Source organism: Calypte anna, chromosome Z (assembly GCF_003957555.1).
Source record: "Calypte anna isolate BGI_N300 chromosome Z, bCalAnn1_v1.p, whole genome shotgun sequence".
NCBI lineage: Eukaryota > Metazoa > Chordata > Aves > Apodiformes > Trochilidae > Calypte > Calypte anna.
Window position 1 is genome coordinate 64,256,028 of NC_044274.1, and position 18,261 is coordinate 64,274,288.

Sequence of the window (18,261 nt, forward strand, 5' to 3'; positions counted from 1 at the left end):
CTGTCTGCTGCCTTCAGAAACACAGCAGATAAATTGGAGGGGAGCAATTAATAACATAAGTGCCAGCATCCTGCACCAAACCCATCCTGCATGTCACGTGACATTTCTTGTTCATGAAGAGGAAGGTGCGAAGTGCTGCAAGTTTCTGGGGTATCTCTCAGTGGCACAAAAGAATAAGTTCCATGTTCTGTCCCACTGACCTCAGTATGAAGTCCTACATTTTTTCTCTCCTCCCCACAACCGCCACATGCTTACCTGAAAAACATGTGGCTGTGGCTTTTCTTCATCACTAGAAGGAGCTCCTTCCCTAGTTTTGCTACATTTGACTTCCAGAGCTACTAAACTCTCCATCAATGGTCTTCATGATTTATGAGTCTGTGGCTGCTACTTTAAATATATTGTGTAAGTGATTTAGGAATTGTTGGAAGTCCAGGTCTAACATCAAGCTGTACTAATGAGAGCTCTTCCTTTGCAGAGACCAGATGCAAAGTTCCAGTTTCCTTGCTGAATGGGAAGGCAATTTATGAAAACAATACAGTTGGCAGTACAATAGCGTATTTCTGTGAGAGGGGATACAGCTTGGAAGGGGAACCTGCAGCAGAGTGCACAAGAGATGGAAGATGGAGTAATCCCTTGCCTCTCTGTAAACGTGTGTGTTTGCTTTGTAATGAAAAAGTGGTCTCCTTGTAAGCACTAAAGGCTAGGCTGTTCTTCACTTAAACTTCTCTTCACAGTAAATGAAGGCAACTTCTGCAGATCTTTGTGGAAATATATGTAATTTCCTTTTGGAGTTGCCATGAGCCGAATTTGTTACTTGTAGTTAAAAAAGTAGGTTTGGCCTACACTGGGAAATTTGTTGATGTGCATCCCAGTTTTACAGAGGCACAAAGGGAGCAGTTACTGAGACATACTAAAGCATTACCTTGTCCGAGTGTATTTTTCTGACAGTAAAAGAGTGAGGTGTGTTCTGTGTAGCACTCTTTAGTTGGAAAACTGGAAGAAAATGGAGTACTTGATATATGAAGAGCAGATGAGATAAAACTCTGGAGAGGAAGACAAAAGGGAGATGTTGTTGTCTACAATTGACTGTTGGAAGGGTATAAAGAAAAAGGAGCCTGAATCTTCCCAGAGGTGCACAGTGGTAAGATGAAAGGCAATGGACAGAAGTTGCAATAAAGAAAATTCCTATTAAGTATTTGAAGAAACTTTTCACCATCATAGGAGAGAAACACAGAAACAAAGCCTAGACAGGACATGAATCTACATCCTTGGGGATATTGAGGTTTCATCTGTTGAAATCCCAGAGCCAACCTCTGACCTAGTTGGACCTGCTCTGAGAAGGAGGCTGGACCTAATGCTGCATAAATCATTCTGTGATTCTGTAAAATAGCACCTTACACATGAGTGTGCTGTAGACACACACAGTGGCTTTCTTGTTGCAGTATGTGTCTAGTTTTCAGACTTACTGCAGTCTTGGAGGTGATTAATAGAGATATTTTTGTTTTACAAAGGACTCATAGAATTTTTGTTTCCATAGACTGGCATCAGTCTCTGCTGTATGTAGAGCTTTTACACATTCATGATGAGATAAAAAGACTATGCAAAAATAGCTCAGCAAGCTTACAGCAGTAAATAAGATTATCAGAGAAATTCTAAACTTTAATGGATGTTCTTTTTAGTCTCTGCTCAAACACCTGGATCTTTGCTACTCTTTAGTGGTCCAGCCCCTCAGAACAAGAAGTAGGAAAGGTCTTGTTCTTTTCTATAGTAAGGTTATGATAAACAGGAAGGAGAGGAGAATGATTTCATAGTAACAAATTGGATATGCCCCACTTAAATCCTTAGTATGTCTTCTGATTCAATAGAAAATGCTAGCAAGCCATATGGCAGCAGAGAATGAAACCTTTTATTACTATTTCATGACCAGCAGCATCCATTTCTATTGCTTTTTTAATTATTTGATTTGCAGAAACTATTCTAAAGTATTCTCTTCCTTCCATCCCTTTTTCTTCCCTTCTCCTTTTCCCTCACACTCTTTCTATGAACAGCAAACCCTTGTCCTGTGCCTTTCATAATCCCAGAGAATGCCCTTTTGTCCGAGGTGGATTTTTATGTTGGTCAGAACATATCCATCAGGTGCAGGGAAGGCTACCAGCTGAAGGGGGAGTCTGTGATCACCTGTAATGCTGATGAGACCTGGACTCCAGCAACAGCTAAGTGTGAAAGTGAGTACATGAGGGCACAGGGGCTTGATACTTTGCAGAGGGCTGATGACCACATCTGCATCACACAGGAGTGTGACAGAAGAGATGTGTCAGAACTCTCTATCTAGATGCAGTTATTTTGGAAGAGAGCTTTTGTCTGCCATTGCCACTTGGAGAGGTTAGTCACTCCAAGAGATCCAAGCACATAAAGACATCCTAAGACATTCTGCGTAAGAGCTATTTCTTTTTTCTTTATAATGGAGTTATTTCTTTAAAAGGATCCAGAATATATGTGGGTTGACGTCACAAGAGCATTCATTCTACTGTCTAGTAGGCCCTATTGTAATTTTCTTCTCAATTGACCTTTTTCAAGCACTGCAGCTGGCATTGGGTTTTGGATATCCTAAATATCCTGAAAATTATACCTGTGAGATTATGACCAATGCTTCAATGTTTCTAGTCTACATAGTGGATACAGCCATTGTCATATTACCTAAAACTGCTGTTCCCGGCCATCACCCTGCTCAGGGGCTGTACATACAGGTTCTCTCTATGAGTGTTTGCATCATGAAGAAGTCCTACTGACTTGATTTTCTATCACAAATGTCTCTCTAACACCTCCCAGGTCTTTTGTGCGAAGTGTTGTGTCCGGGGTTAGAAACTGCATTGTGTAGGCATTGCAGCTCACCAACCTCTGGGTTCTTTTGTTTAGAGATATCTTGCGGGCCCCCAGCTCACACAGAGAATGCTCTGATTCGTGGTAGCTTCTATCAATATGGAGACATGATCACTTATTCATGCTACAGTGGATACATGCTAGAGGGTCCCCTGAGGAGTATTTGCTTAGAAAATGGAACATGGACAACACCACCTACCTGCAAAGGTAAGTCTTTTTTATGAAAAGAAGCATGTTAACTTGCCATGGACATGTCATCCTAGGTTCAATAAAAATGAAAGTGAAATTTTTGCTTGGTTCAGTCCAATCATTCAAAATGAAAAACCTTAGGACACATCAGTAGCCAGACATAAGCAGTCTCATTCCCTAAGCTTGAGAATTCCCACAGAAAAGGGAAGGTGCCAAAATGCTGATCTGGGAACATTAGAGTCATCATCAAAGTTGCCAGGTCTGCCTCTCCCAATGCAAGTCTCAGCTCTCTATGTCAAAAATAGAAGCTACAACACTTTGTGCCTCCTTGGCCATTTTCCGTTTAGGTCAGAAGCCCTTTGGAGGTGGAGGATTCTATACTGTTTTAAACCTTACTAATCAGGGTGTCCTCATCAATTTTTTTTTTATATGAATTCTGACAGCAAAATACTATGGATGTTAAGACCTAGACAAGCTGAGTTGCACTGCTCTGTGAAAGCAGACACTGTTAAAATTCTGTATATTATAGTTGTAATTGCCTTGCCTAAAAATCACAGATTAGTACATCATTTGGAGGAGACCCAGAACCAAAGAATTGGGCTTGTAACTCCTGAACTTCAGGAACAGTGAGGTTGCTCCCGAAAAACTGGTTTTTCCTGGTTAGGTGACCATGGCTTGACATTGCCCTGAAGAATTGCTTATGAAGTAGCCAAGTAGAGATGATTTGCTGTAAAAGCACCCGAATTACTTCAGATGTCAAAAGTCTCAAAAGAAATGTATACTCCTAAAGCACCTAGCCTTTTCTGAAAAGTTTGACAAGTATCTCATTTATTTTCTAAACTGTGGTAGCTACAGAATTCAAGGGATCTCTGCACAATAGCTGTTCTACCTAAGCTAGAATTCATTAGCAAAATTATACTAATATTACTAATTCAGATTGTAACACTTCAAATTCTTCTACTCTTTTGATATCACCAGCTTTGCTTTTATTCTTATTTTATATTTTCCAGTTTCACAGAAACCTACTTTATGCCAAGGGCTGTAGTTTACTACTGAGATATTCTTACCACTGTTGCTAGCAAGCCACTAGTTCAGAGAAATAAGTATTAGGAAACAAGTATTTCAAAAAACAAATAGATGATCAGGGCATATTGCAGGAAAACAGAATAACCTGCCTTTAAGTGTCTTGAGGGAGAGGTATAACAGTCTCCCCCCCCCTCATCCTTACCCCTAAAATGGGAACTAAAAAGGATTAAAGATGATCTTGAGAGGCACAACCTATGTTTTTATGACACATGTCAAAATAATCTTTCAAAACTGCTTTATAATTCATTTGAGAGATTTGCCTAACAAAAGGCCTACAGGACCCAAGCCTTTGTGGTCTACATCATAAACAAGATGAAAGCACTCTTTGTAATGACTCATACTGCACTTCTTGCTGTTAGCTCTGTGAGTTGATTATTAATGTGTCCTAAGCCTGCTTGAAACATCCTGGCCCGGTTGAACTGGTTAGTTAATGTAAATATTATAATTTAAGAAGCAGACTTCATTAGCTTCTTTGGGAGAGCTCTCACCACAGCTGCACTTGCCTGAATGACTGCTGGTTAGAGGCTGCAGGACAGATTCTGATCTGAGTTTCAGGGGTGAGAAGTATTAGCCTGGATCAGCTGATCATAAACACCTGCAGGACTCAGCAGGCTGCACAGATGCACAGTTTGTCTGACTCCAATTTTTAGTTTCTGAAATCTGGTAAAATATGTGCTGCCTGTTTGTTTGCTCTCTACCCCACACTTTGCTGACTGGAAATGGTTGGTGTGCAGCTGCTGATCAAAAATTTTATACACCATCAGCAAACAAGAGCATGACGAGAGAGGAGCTAAGGTATGGAGTAAATAGTTTGCTTTCAGTGCTAGAAAAGCGTTTTGGCAAAGCTGAGAACAGATACCAGAATTTTTTTTTCCCCTTCTTACCTATGTTTGTCTTGCAGCAGTGTAATGCTTTTGTGTCCTGTGGAGATAACTCTCAGGCATAGATTTATGAGGAGATCTCAAAGATTAACATTGATACCATGGATATGAGAACTACTGCCCTCCTCAGTATACATCAGGAGTGCACTTACCCTGCTTGCTTTTACAGTAGCAAGAAATGAAAAATGAGATCCAGCTTAATTTCCTGCCTGAAGCCTTTCTCTAGTCTTTTCTACCTAGTGAAGAATAATCCCCACAGCTACAGACACAGAGTCTCTGCCTGCCTAAATTGGTGTATAACAAATGCACACCTAAGGATGATACCGTCTTAGTCATTCAGTTTCACAATCAGGGACTGGGCAGAATTCCAGGAAAAGCCTATTTCTTCCTGGATTGTTGAGCAGGATGGAGTTGCCATCCAACGCAATTTCTGTAACTCGTTAAATATCTGAATCTTGTCTATTGACAGAGACAAAATAAATTTCAGAGCCTATTTTTCATGGGCTTTGAATTTGACGTCGGCTATCATTTATATGCAAGCCTTTTGCCTTCCATCCTTTACACATTCATGGGATGTCATTTTAGTGGTGTGGATCACACAAAGCTTATAAATGTTTTTTGAGTCAACTGTCATTTTTCATTGCACAAATGAAATCTGGTTGGCACACTGTTCTGCTTTAGTCAACACCCAGAGACAAGCTTTCTGTGTAGCCATAGATACATTTGCGAAAAAATTATTCAAAATATGTGTTAAATATTGAAGGTCTGTGAATCTGCCAGGGCTTAAGTTCTCTTTCCAGTCTCATCATCAGCTGACATTTAATGAGAAGGCTTTTGATATTGAAAATTAAAATAGCAAAAGCTTTGGCTGCATTTCAACAGACTCCAAGCTGTTGCTTGCAGTTTGACATGTCTTAACTGCAAGAGTAACTCAAGTTTGTCTCTTGTCAGGTAAAGACTTGCACTCTTTCCAGTGTGGACCTCAGGTCTGAACAGTGTGTCAGTGTTCTAAACCACTGTTTGTATTTAATACCAACACTGAACAAGATCTGAAATACCACCTAACTTTCAAAGCCTAAACTCTGATTTTGGTCACCTAGGAACTGATTAAAGCTATGATGCAATTGACAGTTCAAACTCCATTTCCTGAGGTTATTCTGTGCTTATAACTACCACTAATTAGAAGCTACTCTGATTACTTATTTGTTCGGTAGTATCATCTTCAAGCCACAATTTTTTATCTTCTGTATATAGTATGTACACCAACATGACAAAGATTGTACCTCTTCCAATGACCTTTAAGCCTAACATGTTTGTGTTTAGCTTGCCACCCAGTTTTATAAGGTGGTTCTGGTTTCCCTGAATGTATTAGCCAAGATATGGTGCAGTGTCATGGAAACAATGATGGAAGTACAAAGCCTGTCCAGCTCTGCCAACATACTGGGCTAACACAGTAGGGCCCCCTTCAAATTCATCACTTTTATGATCAAGCGCTTAACAGATGTGCAAGCCAAGGAGCATCTCAGAATGCATGCTAAGTGAAGTTCATAATCATACTCTGGGTTCCACAGGTAAATACTTCACTGTGCCACTGCTGCACCTTTGTTGGTTACTCATTGTGCTGGATGATAGAGCAACAAAAATTTCTTGTTCTACCACAGCACTTAATCTTCCTTTCAGCAAACGCTGTATTATGCTAGACAGCATTATCTTGGTGTTTCATACCAAGGTTAGAAGAAATCTTGATTTTATTTTAGAGTTAATTTAGAAGAGATTAAAAAAAAAAAAAAAAAAAAAAGAGGGGCAATATTTTTATATGAAGTGGTTGAGGGGTTTTTGGGGTTTTTATTTGTTTTACAAAAATAAGTGTCGAAAAGCAGAGAAAGCATAGCATCAGCCTTGGAAACACTGTCAATATAATTTAAGCACTGATAATTTAAGCACCAGTAAATTTTTCATTCTTGCCATGGACGAATTGATTGTCTCAGTGGTTCCCACACTCTTGCTCACAGTATCTAGTCAGACACACAGAGCCAGAAAATGTTGTAGCCCTTTAAATCAAATATCTCTGAAATTCTGTACATTTGTTTGCTCTGGTTTCATCTTTACAACTACAAAGATCTTTGCAGGATGCTGAATTACTAAGTTTTGAATTAACTGTATTGAGTTTGTCATGAAATTGTATTGTTTCCAGCTGTCTGTCGGTTCCCGTGTCAGAATGGTGGAGTCTGTGAGAGACCAAATGCCTGCTCATGTCCAGATGGATGGATGGGTCGTCTCTGTGAGGAGCGTATGTATATCATTCCCCAAGTGTAATTTTAAGGATGTTGTTTGTAAGACAAGTGAATTTACTGCAGTGAACTAGGTGGGAAAATCAAAGACGTAAGAGCTAAAAACATAAAAATCATTACTTTATTCTGCTTGATGAATTACAGGGGGCAGAAAGGACTGACTCATTGCTTGTTGCTAGACAAATGACCATCCCCTGCCACCTCCAAATCAAAACAAGCCCTTTTGCAATTGATGAGCTTTTGTTTATGGATGCTTTTTCACTATGGTTGAAGAGTGGTCAGCTGCAGTTCTCCCAAGTCTGTTTCTAGTATCAATATATGTTAGTCTGGGGGAAAGAGCAGGGAGATGTTAGTGTTCTGCTGGTGATGGCATTTGTTTTTTGGCTTCTTTTTTTAGTCTGTCACTATGAACATGATCAGTTCATGTTCAAATAATACAAATGACACCTTTCCCGTGATGTCCTTCATGACCTGTGCACTTGTACCTCACAATTTCTGGGCAGGATTTTTCAGTCCTGGATCTATGAATAGTTAGAGAACTGGATCTGTTCTGATGGAAAACAGAGAAATCTGACTCTAAGGTCCATCAGAGATTCCCTAGGTGACACTGGGGGTGTCAGTTTGTGCCATGTTTTCCATTTTCTTTGTGGTGATCTTAGCACAAGGAGTGAGGGAGCACCAAACCTTTTATACTGGTGTAGCTGCAGCATGAGAAGCCTTGTCACTGTACACGTAGTTAGTTAAGCGTGGGTCTATGTGGATAGAGAAGGAAAGTACCCTTCCTGTATCTAGTACTCAGTAGGGCCCTCAGTAGGGCCTTTACCATGTCCAAGAACACCTGCAGCTGAGCTGGCGTCACTGTCTCTGTCTCTGAGTATACATGGAGACCTATAAAAAGATGTGCCACCTCCTCCTGCAGTTCATGGAGAGGAACATGACTCAACTTTTTGCTAGGTAGATGTATCACATCTTAAAATGGTCTTCTGAATCTGCCTCTGCAGCTTTCAGGTCTTCTCTGTGACAGTGTCAGTTCCACATGGCACAAATTAGCTGTAGATGCAGAATGAGAAGAGGTTCATCAAGTTTTGTCCTTCCTCATTTAGAAAAACTCCAGTTAGGTGATGCATTCACACAGCCCCTCTTTTACTGCCCCTTTGCCTGTCAGTACCACCACAGCCAGAAATGCAGACTTGGTTCTGTATGTTTCACAATTTCAGCTGATGAGGACTGAGCCCTGTGTCTGGCAGTATTGTGTTTGGAATGCCACAACTAATTTCCTTACCATACTTAATGTATTAAGTGATACTTAATGTATTCTTCAGGACCAGAGGACAAATTTTATGTCCCCAGTCATTTTGATCTGTCATCCCAATTCAGACTCTGTTTCCCTGTGTGAGAAAAATGAACAGGCAGCTGACTGGTCAAATCACATTTCATGCAGAGATGGGCACTAGCTAGTTTTTTTACCCCCCTTTGCTATGGCATAGGTGGTACAGAGAGAGGAAAAGGTTTCCCACACTTGGTTAGTGCCACTTCATTTTTGCTGCATTACTTGTGAACAGAAAAGATAGGTTTAGTCTTTGGAGTTGAGGGTTCTGTAAATCAAAGTGATTTTGATTGCTAGCATTGGACACTCATCTGTCCGGATCAGGCCATGGGTGAGGTCACCCTCACCCATGGCCTGAGGTCACAGAGCTCTGACAGAATTCAGTCACCTAGCAGTTCACAGTACATTTCACAGATAACAAAGTAGATTTATCTTCCTAGAGAGGGATGACCATTCAAAAAAAAATTACAGAGCATTATCAGTTTAATGATACAGACAAGTAATTCTTTGTCTGTGTGCTCCATGGAAGTTCACTATCTTTCTTAACCAGGCTGACTGCACCTGCTCAGCTTGATCTCTGCTGTGCAGATGAAGAGAACCTCTGCGTTCACTTCTTTGCAGCCCCCCATCCTCCCTCTCAGTATAAAACTCCACTGGAAATGCTACTCAAAAGGCCAAATTTGAGACCCAGCTAAACTCTAGCTCTTATTAGGGTGTGTTTCTATGAGTATCTTGTTGTCTGCTTTGTTTCTTCCCCAGATCTTCCAGCCACAGCCAACCTGTTGCACCCAAAATGTCTTGGTACCAAAGCTGTCTTTCCATGAGGGTGCTCATGGTGTCACCTCTCTCAGCATGTTTTTATTGTCCCAGACCAAGTGCTTTTCTATGGGCAGTTCACAGTGTACTTGTTTTGGATATTGTAATCCTGATGCATAATTAAAGTATGAACTGTTTTTGTTAGCCACCATCACAGAAGTCTGTGGATATGACTCGTCTGTGGATACTACTTGTGAGAAACAAGCAAACAGCACAGAGCCTACAAACATTTGAAACTCTCTAACAATTGCTCCAGTCTGTCCAATTGTCATCATTCCTTCTTGTTTCTGGCCACCATGCCAGCTGTGTGTTTGCTATTCATACCTGGTGGGCAGATCCCACTCAACTTTCCTGAGACCACAGGCAAACACTTAAAGGGATAGTAGAGTTTCTCATTAGACTGGAATTCCTTTCTTGCATGTTTTTTGTCTTTGTTTGCATGGGAAATAACTCATTTCACTGGTTCTCTTCTCGCCATAGCAATATGCATTCTGCCATGTCTCAATGGAGGTCGCTGTGTGGCCCCTTACCAGTGTGACTGCCCGCCTGGATGGACTGGATCACGCTGCCATATGGGTAAAACTCCTTTCACCTGCATTTTTTTCTCACTTTTTTTTTTTTTTTGACTCTGCTATCAGTACCTAGCACAGCTCACTAAGTACTCTGTGGAAGTACTGAGCTTCTCACAGCAAAACACAGGTCTGCAACAATAATCCTGGAGGATTTGCTGTCCCCAGCTGCAAATTATTTTCAGAATAGTCCCTGATGAATCTAAAGGCCTCAGAAAAGTTCTCTGCCAGAACGGACAGACAGCATTCACCGGAGTGCTCTCCGCAAAAAGCAGTGCAGAGAAGAGGATTTCCAAAGCAAAGAATAAAACTAGACTCTCTATTCCAAGAAAAGAAGTTCACCATTAAGCTCACAAACAAACTGCAGGTACTACAGAGGTTTTTCACTACATAGATGTCTGATGTAGGTGACTCCCACTTACTTCCTGAGTTCTGATTTAGACAGAGCAAAATAAGGATTTGTTTTAAGGATGGGTGAATTTAATGGGTATACAGTACCTATATAAGGTACTATGTGTTACATGGGTACCTTACATTAGCTACCATCTAAGTTCTTGGAACAAATTTAACATTTTCTGTGTTCTACTATATCCTCTTCTTGCACTTAACAGAGGCTGAAAGACACACCAAATTAATGAGGTGTAGTAAGGGACTTGATTCTAATCTCTAGACCTGTGTCATGGCAAGTCAGCTTGTGTCAGATGAGGATGGTTTGCAATTAGGAATGGTGTTTGAGCCCAAATTTGGCATATATGGTTCCACATCAAGACTGAACAAATGTCAGATTCTGAAAGGCTTGTTCCTGTGAAAATAGCCAGTAAAATTCATAGCAATCAAATAATCATTGAAATGTCCTGCAATCAGTATTAAATTACTAATAAATCTTAATTATTTTCCTGAATTGTTTTACAGTTTAGTCATTGTATTTTTATGGTCCATGTGCACCTTATGTTAGCAAGGCCTTTAAATGAAAGCCCAGTTTCACCTTCCTGCAAGTCTTTGGAGTGGCTGTTTGGGTCAAGTGGAGAAAGAATTCCTGCTTTTCTTAATAAATGTTCATATTATTTGTTCAGCTTGTAAGAATAGTGAGTCTAGGGGATAAGCTGGGTGATACACTGCAAACCCAGCCATCCTTTAGCAAACTGAAATCCCAGAGTGAACATTTTTAGAAGGGACACTTGCCTAGCACGTATTGTTTAATTTCCTCTCAATATCACAGACTTTTCATCTGTAACAACATAGATAGTTGAGGACATTATGTGGCTTTTTCACTTTTGGGCCACCAATTAAATCTGTTCAGGCTGACTTGCTTTTCAGTAGCTAAATTAAAAATTCTAGTGGATAACTGCATTTGTGCCCAAGTCCATTCCTAAAAGCTAATAACCACTGTTTATGAAGCTATTAAGCCACTTTTCCATTTACTTACTGGTCTTGACCTTCTGCCATGACAGAGCAAGGTGAAATGAAAAATATTTGGATTAACTGCTGTCTCACAGGAATAACTATTTGTGTGAACTTAAAGCTGAAAATGTTTCATTCGTATATTTCATTACAAAATCAGAAGTTACGATCAAGATGACAAACCTGGCAGACTTAATTGCACAGGGATGGTCCCTCTCTGTGATCTCCTGCCATTGTTTACTCATTTTTGGCCCTGAGGAACTGGAATAGTGTGTACCTTCTGTGATTATTCTTTTCCATTTCCTGTAACTCCATTTTAGTGTTTCCTGATGCATATTCCTTGCAAAAATATTACTCAGCATTTTTCCTCACTGGTATCTTTAGGCCTGACCTCTAGATATAACATTATCCACTTCAAAGGCTTCACATCTTTCAGCTTTCTTGCGAAATAAATGTCTGCCTTGGAAGAACCCCATTAAGTGAGTCTCTGATTCTGCTCTGTAAATTGCACAGTGCTTTATCTTCCTCTCTCAAAACTGACTGAGAGATGTGCAGCTTTGACTTCTGTTTGGTTGCTTGATATCCCTGTGCTGGAGAGTGGCACAAAAGCAGGTACAGATGTTTCACAGCTGGCCCAGCAGGACTCTTTCAGGCAGGCTACTCTTGTACTCAAATTAAAATGCCCTGTACCATCTAGACACACTTCTTATGGCTATCCAGTGTCATCATTCTCTGCTTCCTTTCCTTGTCTCTATACAGGTGTTGTTGTGTGAAACCTTACTCCATGTGTGCTGTGGATCTGTAGATGTCTTTCTGATCGTTCACTTTCTTTTGTTTATGATGGCTCTTTCGATACTTTTTTACCACATTTGGTGTCTGATTGTCCTGACTACTGTTTAGCTGTCACATTCCTTTCAAATAAACACCCAAATTTTCTTCCTAGAAAAAGGCCTATTCTCCTATTGATCTTCTGATTCTTCTTTTCTAGATTCTCCTCCTGCTTCCACTTGTATTGATTTTTTTTGCCTGAACTTAAAACAAAAAGAAAAAAAAATTAAGGCAGCACAGAATAATACACTGGCTGTTTTATGCAGCTCAAATGTTGCAGCAGGCAGCAAGAATAGTGGAGAGTCAAAGCACATTCAGCAGAGATGTGCTTCTAAGGCTGTCCTTTCCATCATTTACAATAAACTCACTGTTGATGTTTAATGTGGTAGTTTCGAGAGCAGTCTGTGCATAACATGTGCTTAAGCACATAGTCTGTGCTTAACTGTGCTTAATGCAGGCTAGATTTTCATTTCCCTGTTCCTTAATCAGCTTGTTGATGATTAGGTGTGCTCATTATTGTAATTCTCTGTGTGTGTGTGTGTGTGTGTTTGTATGCAGCTGTTTGCCAGATGCCTTGCTTAAATGGTGGGAAGTGCATACGACCAAATCGGTGCTACTGTCCCCCATCATGGACTGGACATGACTGCTCTAGGTAAGTGTTGCTGAGCACTGTCTCATAATTAGGCTGAATCACACCCTACTGAATCTGAAGAATGTGCAATTAAATTTTGCACATTTTCAGCATCTCCAGATACTGATCCTGTAAGAACAGGGGTCATTGGATGGCTCATGATTTATGGGCAATCTGGAAAGATCTTAGAGAGTACTCTGCAAAATGATTGCCAGATTTACAGAAAACTCTTGAAATTGTTTGTTTACATGTAGACATGGAAACAGGCAGACCTGCGAAGTTTAGCATTATTTTTAATGATATAAATGAAAAGTTTGTTGTGTCATAATACAGAATGTTCCTCTGGAAATTTCAGTGGCCTACTTACAAGTGTTCTTTTTGAACTGCATAAGCCTCAGCTGGTTCAAGACCAGGGTCATACAACAGATGTTATAAGTAATAGCTCTTCTTATACTTAGTACTGAGTAGTGTAATCATTTAAAGAGTGCATCACAGTGCCTCTGAATCAAGTTCTAGTTCGCATAATGTGGGAGTATAATCCCTGTATCAAGAGCCCCAAGAACTGGCCTTAGGTCTGGTTCACATGTTCTCTAAATAGAGTTTTACCAGTGCTTGTCTTTTGGTTAGCTGGTTAATGAGAGCAATAGCAGACCAGGTTTTCAAATCAGCACTATCACTGTGTGAGGCAGCATCTAGAAGTCTCCATTGTATCTCTGTTTTTTAAAGTTAATTTGTGAAGTTTGGGTGTTCAGCTTCCAGAGCAGTCTGAAGAGGACTCTGGTTTTCAGGTTTTTTTTTTTAAACTCTTTTATATCACGCTGCCATTCAGAGCCATTCACAGCCCTAAAGAGCAGGTCAAATGGTGTTTGATGTTGTTGTGGTTGGGAACCAGGTATAGCAACAAAATATGCAGTATGAGTTCCTTTGTTCCCTGCATGGAATGTTAATGAGGGCCATGAAACATCTGCTAGCAAAAACTTTTTTACCTGAACCCACACACGCTCCTGCTGAATGCGTTGGTCATTACCCTGGAGAACTAATTAAATATCAGCTAAATATTAATATTTTTCTCCAGATTAGAGAGAAAGACTATGACATTTTACATTTTTCCTACTTTCTGAACAAGTATCCCTGAATCTCTTATAGACAGCTTATGAGACATGCTTGTTTGAGGACAATTAATTCGTTGTCTAAAATGAATAGTTTTCATTTTTCAGCTGCAATTAATGCCTGAGTGAAACAATTTAAATGTAGTGTCAACAAAGGTTATGCATCTTCAGAATGGAAGCGACACATCTAAAGTTTACAAGCATTTCCATTTATGACACAAAGCAGAGAAGCCCAAACCCAGTAGGCATAGCAGCCAAAAATTATGGAGTTTAGATCTGAGAAAAAGCAAAGTTTCAGGCTGTTACAAAACCATACTATTCTTGGTTTTTTGTTGAAGTCCATAGTGCTGTGAAGCATTGTGAAGACTAAGAAAAGATAGATCATTAGCCCTGCAGGCTTGTGGTTTGGTAGCTTGTCCCTTCAAGAGCTGTTTGAAAGGAAGTTTTCCACACAGAACTAAGGGGGTGAAAGAGAAGGATCAGAAACATAGAATAAGGTCTGTTTCATATTTTCTTAAGTTTTGGCCTCAGCTGCTGATGGCTCTTTCCAGGGTACTCTACTGTCCTGAGGATGCCCCACACCCACCTTCTTCCCCTCTCAATGTGCCATTGAGAGCTGTGACACTCTCATTCCTGGTACACTTTCAGACACCATGTCTCACTGTTGATCTTGTTTGGTGTGTTCAGTGCAGCACTGATTTGATTTTATTTGTTTTGTTGTTGTTTGTTTTGTGGTGGTTTTTTTTGACACAGGAAACGGAAGGCTGGATTCTATCCATTTTAAGATCAGACCAGCAGTTCTGCATTCAGATACCTTTTTCCAGCATAGGCAGCAGCTCTTGGAATCCATTGCATTGTAAATCAAATTCATGCTTCCCTTCCTTCCCTATCTCCCTTGTTTTGTATTTTATTTTGTGATACAATTTTACTATACCTTTCAATTTTTAAAGAAATCCTCTGTATTTTTCATTTACAAAAGTATTATCAAATATATGCTGCTACACACACACCATACATACATTCACTTACAAATGTAAAGATTCCTACTGTCCACTGAGGAAATGGTAGGGTACAGAAGAGTCCCTCCCATTTCTTACATACTGTAAGCTAATTAAACCATACTATACTGCCAAACATGATTAAACAGAATGTGGCAATTCTGCTTACCGCCTGCCAAAGCACACTGCTGTCCAGCAACTCAACAGTAAAGAATAGTTACACAAGGCTAACTGAGTGGATAAACTTTGCATTGGGCCTGCTTCTGAGCTCATAATGATGTAAATTAGAAGTACATGTGATAAAGTCCATGTTGTAACCAGAGTTTCTGGTGAGCATAAGAAAAAGATTCTGTAAATTGTATTACGTGGCATTAACATAGTTGGAGATTGACTTGATGGAAGGCATTGATATGAATTTTACCTGAGATTTATTAGTAAAACAGTCAAAAATGTAAAAGAAGTGAGAGAACATTGTCATTAAGAGAACAATGGACCAAGTGTAGCCAATGAGAGCCTTTGAGGCTTTGTGGCCTCAGTTCAGGGGTAGCTTTAAAGCTGGATAACCCCAGATCCAGCAGTGAGAAGCAAGCAGACAGAGAGAAATATGTGCTTTCCAGTTGCCATGGGATTCAACACTTGCTTGTAACCACCATCTCTTTCCTGGGTAAATTATAAAATACATGGCTAGCAGTTGTCTGCCAGCTGAATGCTTTTGATTCATAGGGTTTGGATCCCAAAGTTTGACTGCTCCTAAGATGACGACAGAAGGTAGCAGCTATTTTTACAAGTGAAACTGATATTTGCTTACAGGTAGGTTGTATTTATGTTATGCAGAACCCTCAGAGAACTGGGAAAGGCCTCTTAAGTACACACACAGGCAGAAATGCTTGGCTGAGTGAGAAATACTGATAGCACACATGCTGTCAGATTCCTCTTTCTCACCCTGTTGATGCCATTGCATCTGAGGATAACACACAGCTGAGAGCCATAACTAAGTCATGCTCTAATGAACTGAGATTCTAAGATTTACCTTTGGCTAAGCAAAGCAGTGGGATTACAAGGTGGAAATCACATGTATTTTTTGAGGTCAAATGTGTGATTATTTTCATCAGTTAGCAAAAAGTCTGATCTATGAAAAAAGGTATTAGAATGAGAACCTGAAAGTCATTGATCAGAAGCTCCATTTTTCCCATGAAAAGTGTGACTTGCAGTCACCACTGGGAAAGAAGGAGAAATAAATTTTACCTTCTGTAGCATTCCTGTTTAGTTACCCTTGGGGTTAAGTGTGCACACCCTGCTGCACCCCTTCCCTCTTTTATAGATCTACCTACCCTTTATGAATGCATGAACTTGAACACAGACAAGTGATACGACACAAACATGAGCTCACAGCTACAGCCATAGGGCACTAGTAAATACTGACACATAGCTGATGGCTGTTAGCCCAAGACTAGAAATGGGGAAGAAATAAACAAGCAAAATTGTGAGACAATAAGAGCTTTCAGCCAATTAAAATAAAAACAGATAGGTAAATAACAGGAGTCATTAGGGGATCAGATTAATGTGAATGTAGATTCCTTCCCAGTGGAAGCTGCAGCCAGCTCAAGAGTTGTTGTTTCAGCTGCCACAACCTTCTTTTTCTAATGGACTCTGTTAGCACATAGCAATCTTCTGTGTCCCAGCTCCCCAGCCATCGACGTTTACAGCTTTGACTGAAGTCAGTGTTCAGTAAATAATGTCTGCATTTCAACCCAGGGTCACCACCATTTGTACACACTTGTTTCCTTGATCTCCTTGCTGCCTTAACAGCATATGAATGGAAGCTGTAGTGAGCAACACAGGACGTCTCAAGGGAAAGAGTGCATGGGTGAGAAAAGCAGACCTTTATTTATATGTCTCTTTCATGTTTTCATCCCTTTTCCAGTGTGCTTCTCTGGTGTGTACCCTGGCTCTTCTCTGGTGAACTCCAGAGCAGGACAGCAGTGGTGGGGGATAGAGCTTAGAGCTAGCAGGACATGGTTGAAAACTTGAGGCCTGTGGAATGGCTCTTAGCACTCCAGCTTCACACCAGTGACTAAGTACATGAAGTTCTGGGATCAACCCAATCAACATGTTTTGTAAGGAGATGTGGTGGTAGGACAGAGTAGCTGAAACTAGAGGCTGTTATACTAGTGCTGTTGATGATGTTTTTATACTTGCTGGAACACTTTCCCCTCCCTACCCAGTACTGTATTGTCATTTATGTCACTGCTTGTTGTGTGTTTTAAACAACTTCTGTGTGATGCACTTTACACTGTAAATAAAGTTGCACCCTGTTTAGTACTCAGATACAGGCAAAGTGGCAGTCTTTTCTTAATGCCTCACAACAAAAATACCAACCTACTCTTTAGAACCTTCTGGCAAAGCACAAGTACCAGGCAAATGGAACTCCACTCAAGGGAAAAAACAAAATAATTGCTCATAATTTTAAAAGGATATGCTGGGTTAGTCCCTGTTTGACCTTCAAGATAAAGTTGCAGAAAGCAATTATTTTTTCAAGTCCTTTCTGCTTCTAGAGGCATATTTTCAAACCTCTCAGGGCTAAATATACCACTGGAATAAACAAATGCATTAAAGCCTGCTTCACTCATTCCTTTAGACCACATGGAGCTACTCTTCGTTTTATTCTGCACCAGTTTATTCTGCACCCCACCATTCTAGGGGATATAAATCTAAGGAGACAACCATATTCAAAGACATGAATCTTAAAAAAAAGAAAAAAAAGAAGAGAACAAAAAAAAAGTGCTATAGCAGAAAGAAAACTTTGTAACTCAAACTGCACTCCTCTAAACAAGGAGTACATATGACACAGCAGTCAAAAGATTGAGGGGTGAGGTTTTGAAGGTAATGTTGGTAAGCCTGTCAATGTTTTTGATACAAAAGTGTGTGTTGTAGTGCAAAAGGTGGTCAATGTTTCAAAGCCTCCCCCTAAGGCACCAGGCCAAATGGTGCTGTAAGGTTACAAGCCCTGAAATTTGATATGCATCTGATACAAAAATTGCAAATTTAACTCTCAAATTTATGATGCTCCAGATGCTCCTAATAATCCTGAGTGGGAGCAGCTGGGCTGTCTTTGCATGTGGACTCAGATCTTGTGTGTGCTGTAGAAATACAGGGCACTGCCTTATTTAAGAGGAAGCATAGTGAGAATGGGGCTCTTTCCCTGCCCCGTTCACAAACACAAGACAAGCAACAACAATGAATGGAGTCTGCTGA

The 18,261-nt window shown here is 40.2% G+C and overlaps 1 protein-coding gene across 1 annotated transcript in view; it reads left to right on the forward strand.

Moving 5' to 3' along the window:
- Nucleotides 1-17,334, forward strand: part of SVEP1 (sushi, von Willebrand factor type A, EGF and pentraxin domain containing 1) — a 125,927-nt gene extending 108,593 nt beyond the window's left edge. Inside the window, exons 44-50 of the mRNA XM_030467398.1 lie at nucleotides 476-649; nucleotides 2,049-2,225; nucleotides 2,917-3,087; nucleotides 7,231-7,326; nucleotides 9,951-10,046; nucleotides 12,827-12,920; nucleotides 14,762-17,334. Coding sequence (XP_030323258.1) covers nucleotides 476-649; nucleotides 2,049-2,225; nucleotides 2,917-3,087; nucleotides 7,231-7,326; nucleotides 9,951-10,046; nucleotides 12,827-12,920; nucleotides 14,762-14,792 — 839 coding nt within the window. The 3' untranslated portion in view covers nucleotides 14,793-17,334. The remainder of the gene's footprint in view (nucleotides 1-475; nucleotides 650-2,048; nucleotides 2,226-2,916; nucleotides 3,088-7,230; nucleotides 7,327-9,950; nucleotides 10,047-12,826; nucleotides 12,921-14,761) is intronic.
- The last annotated feature ends 927 nt before the right edge of the window (nucleotides 17,335-18,261 follow it).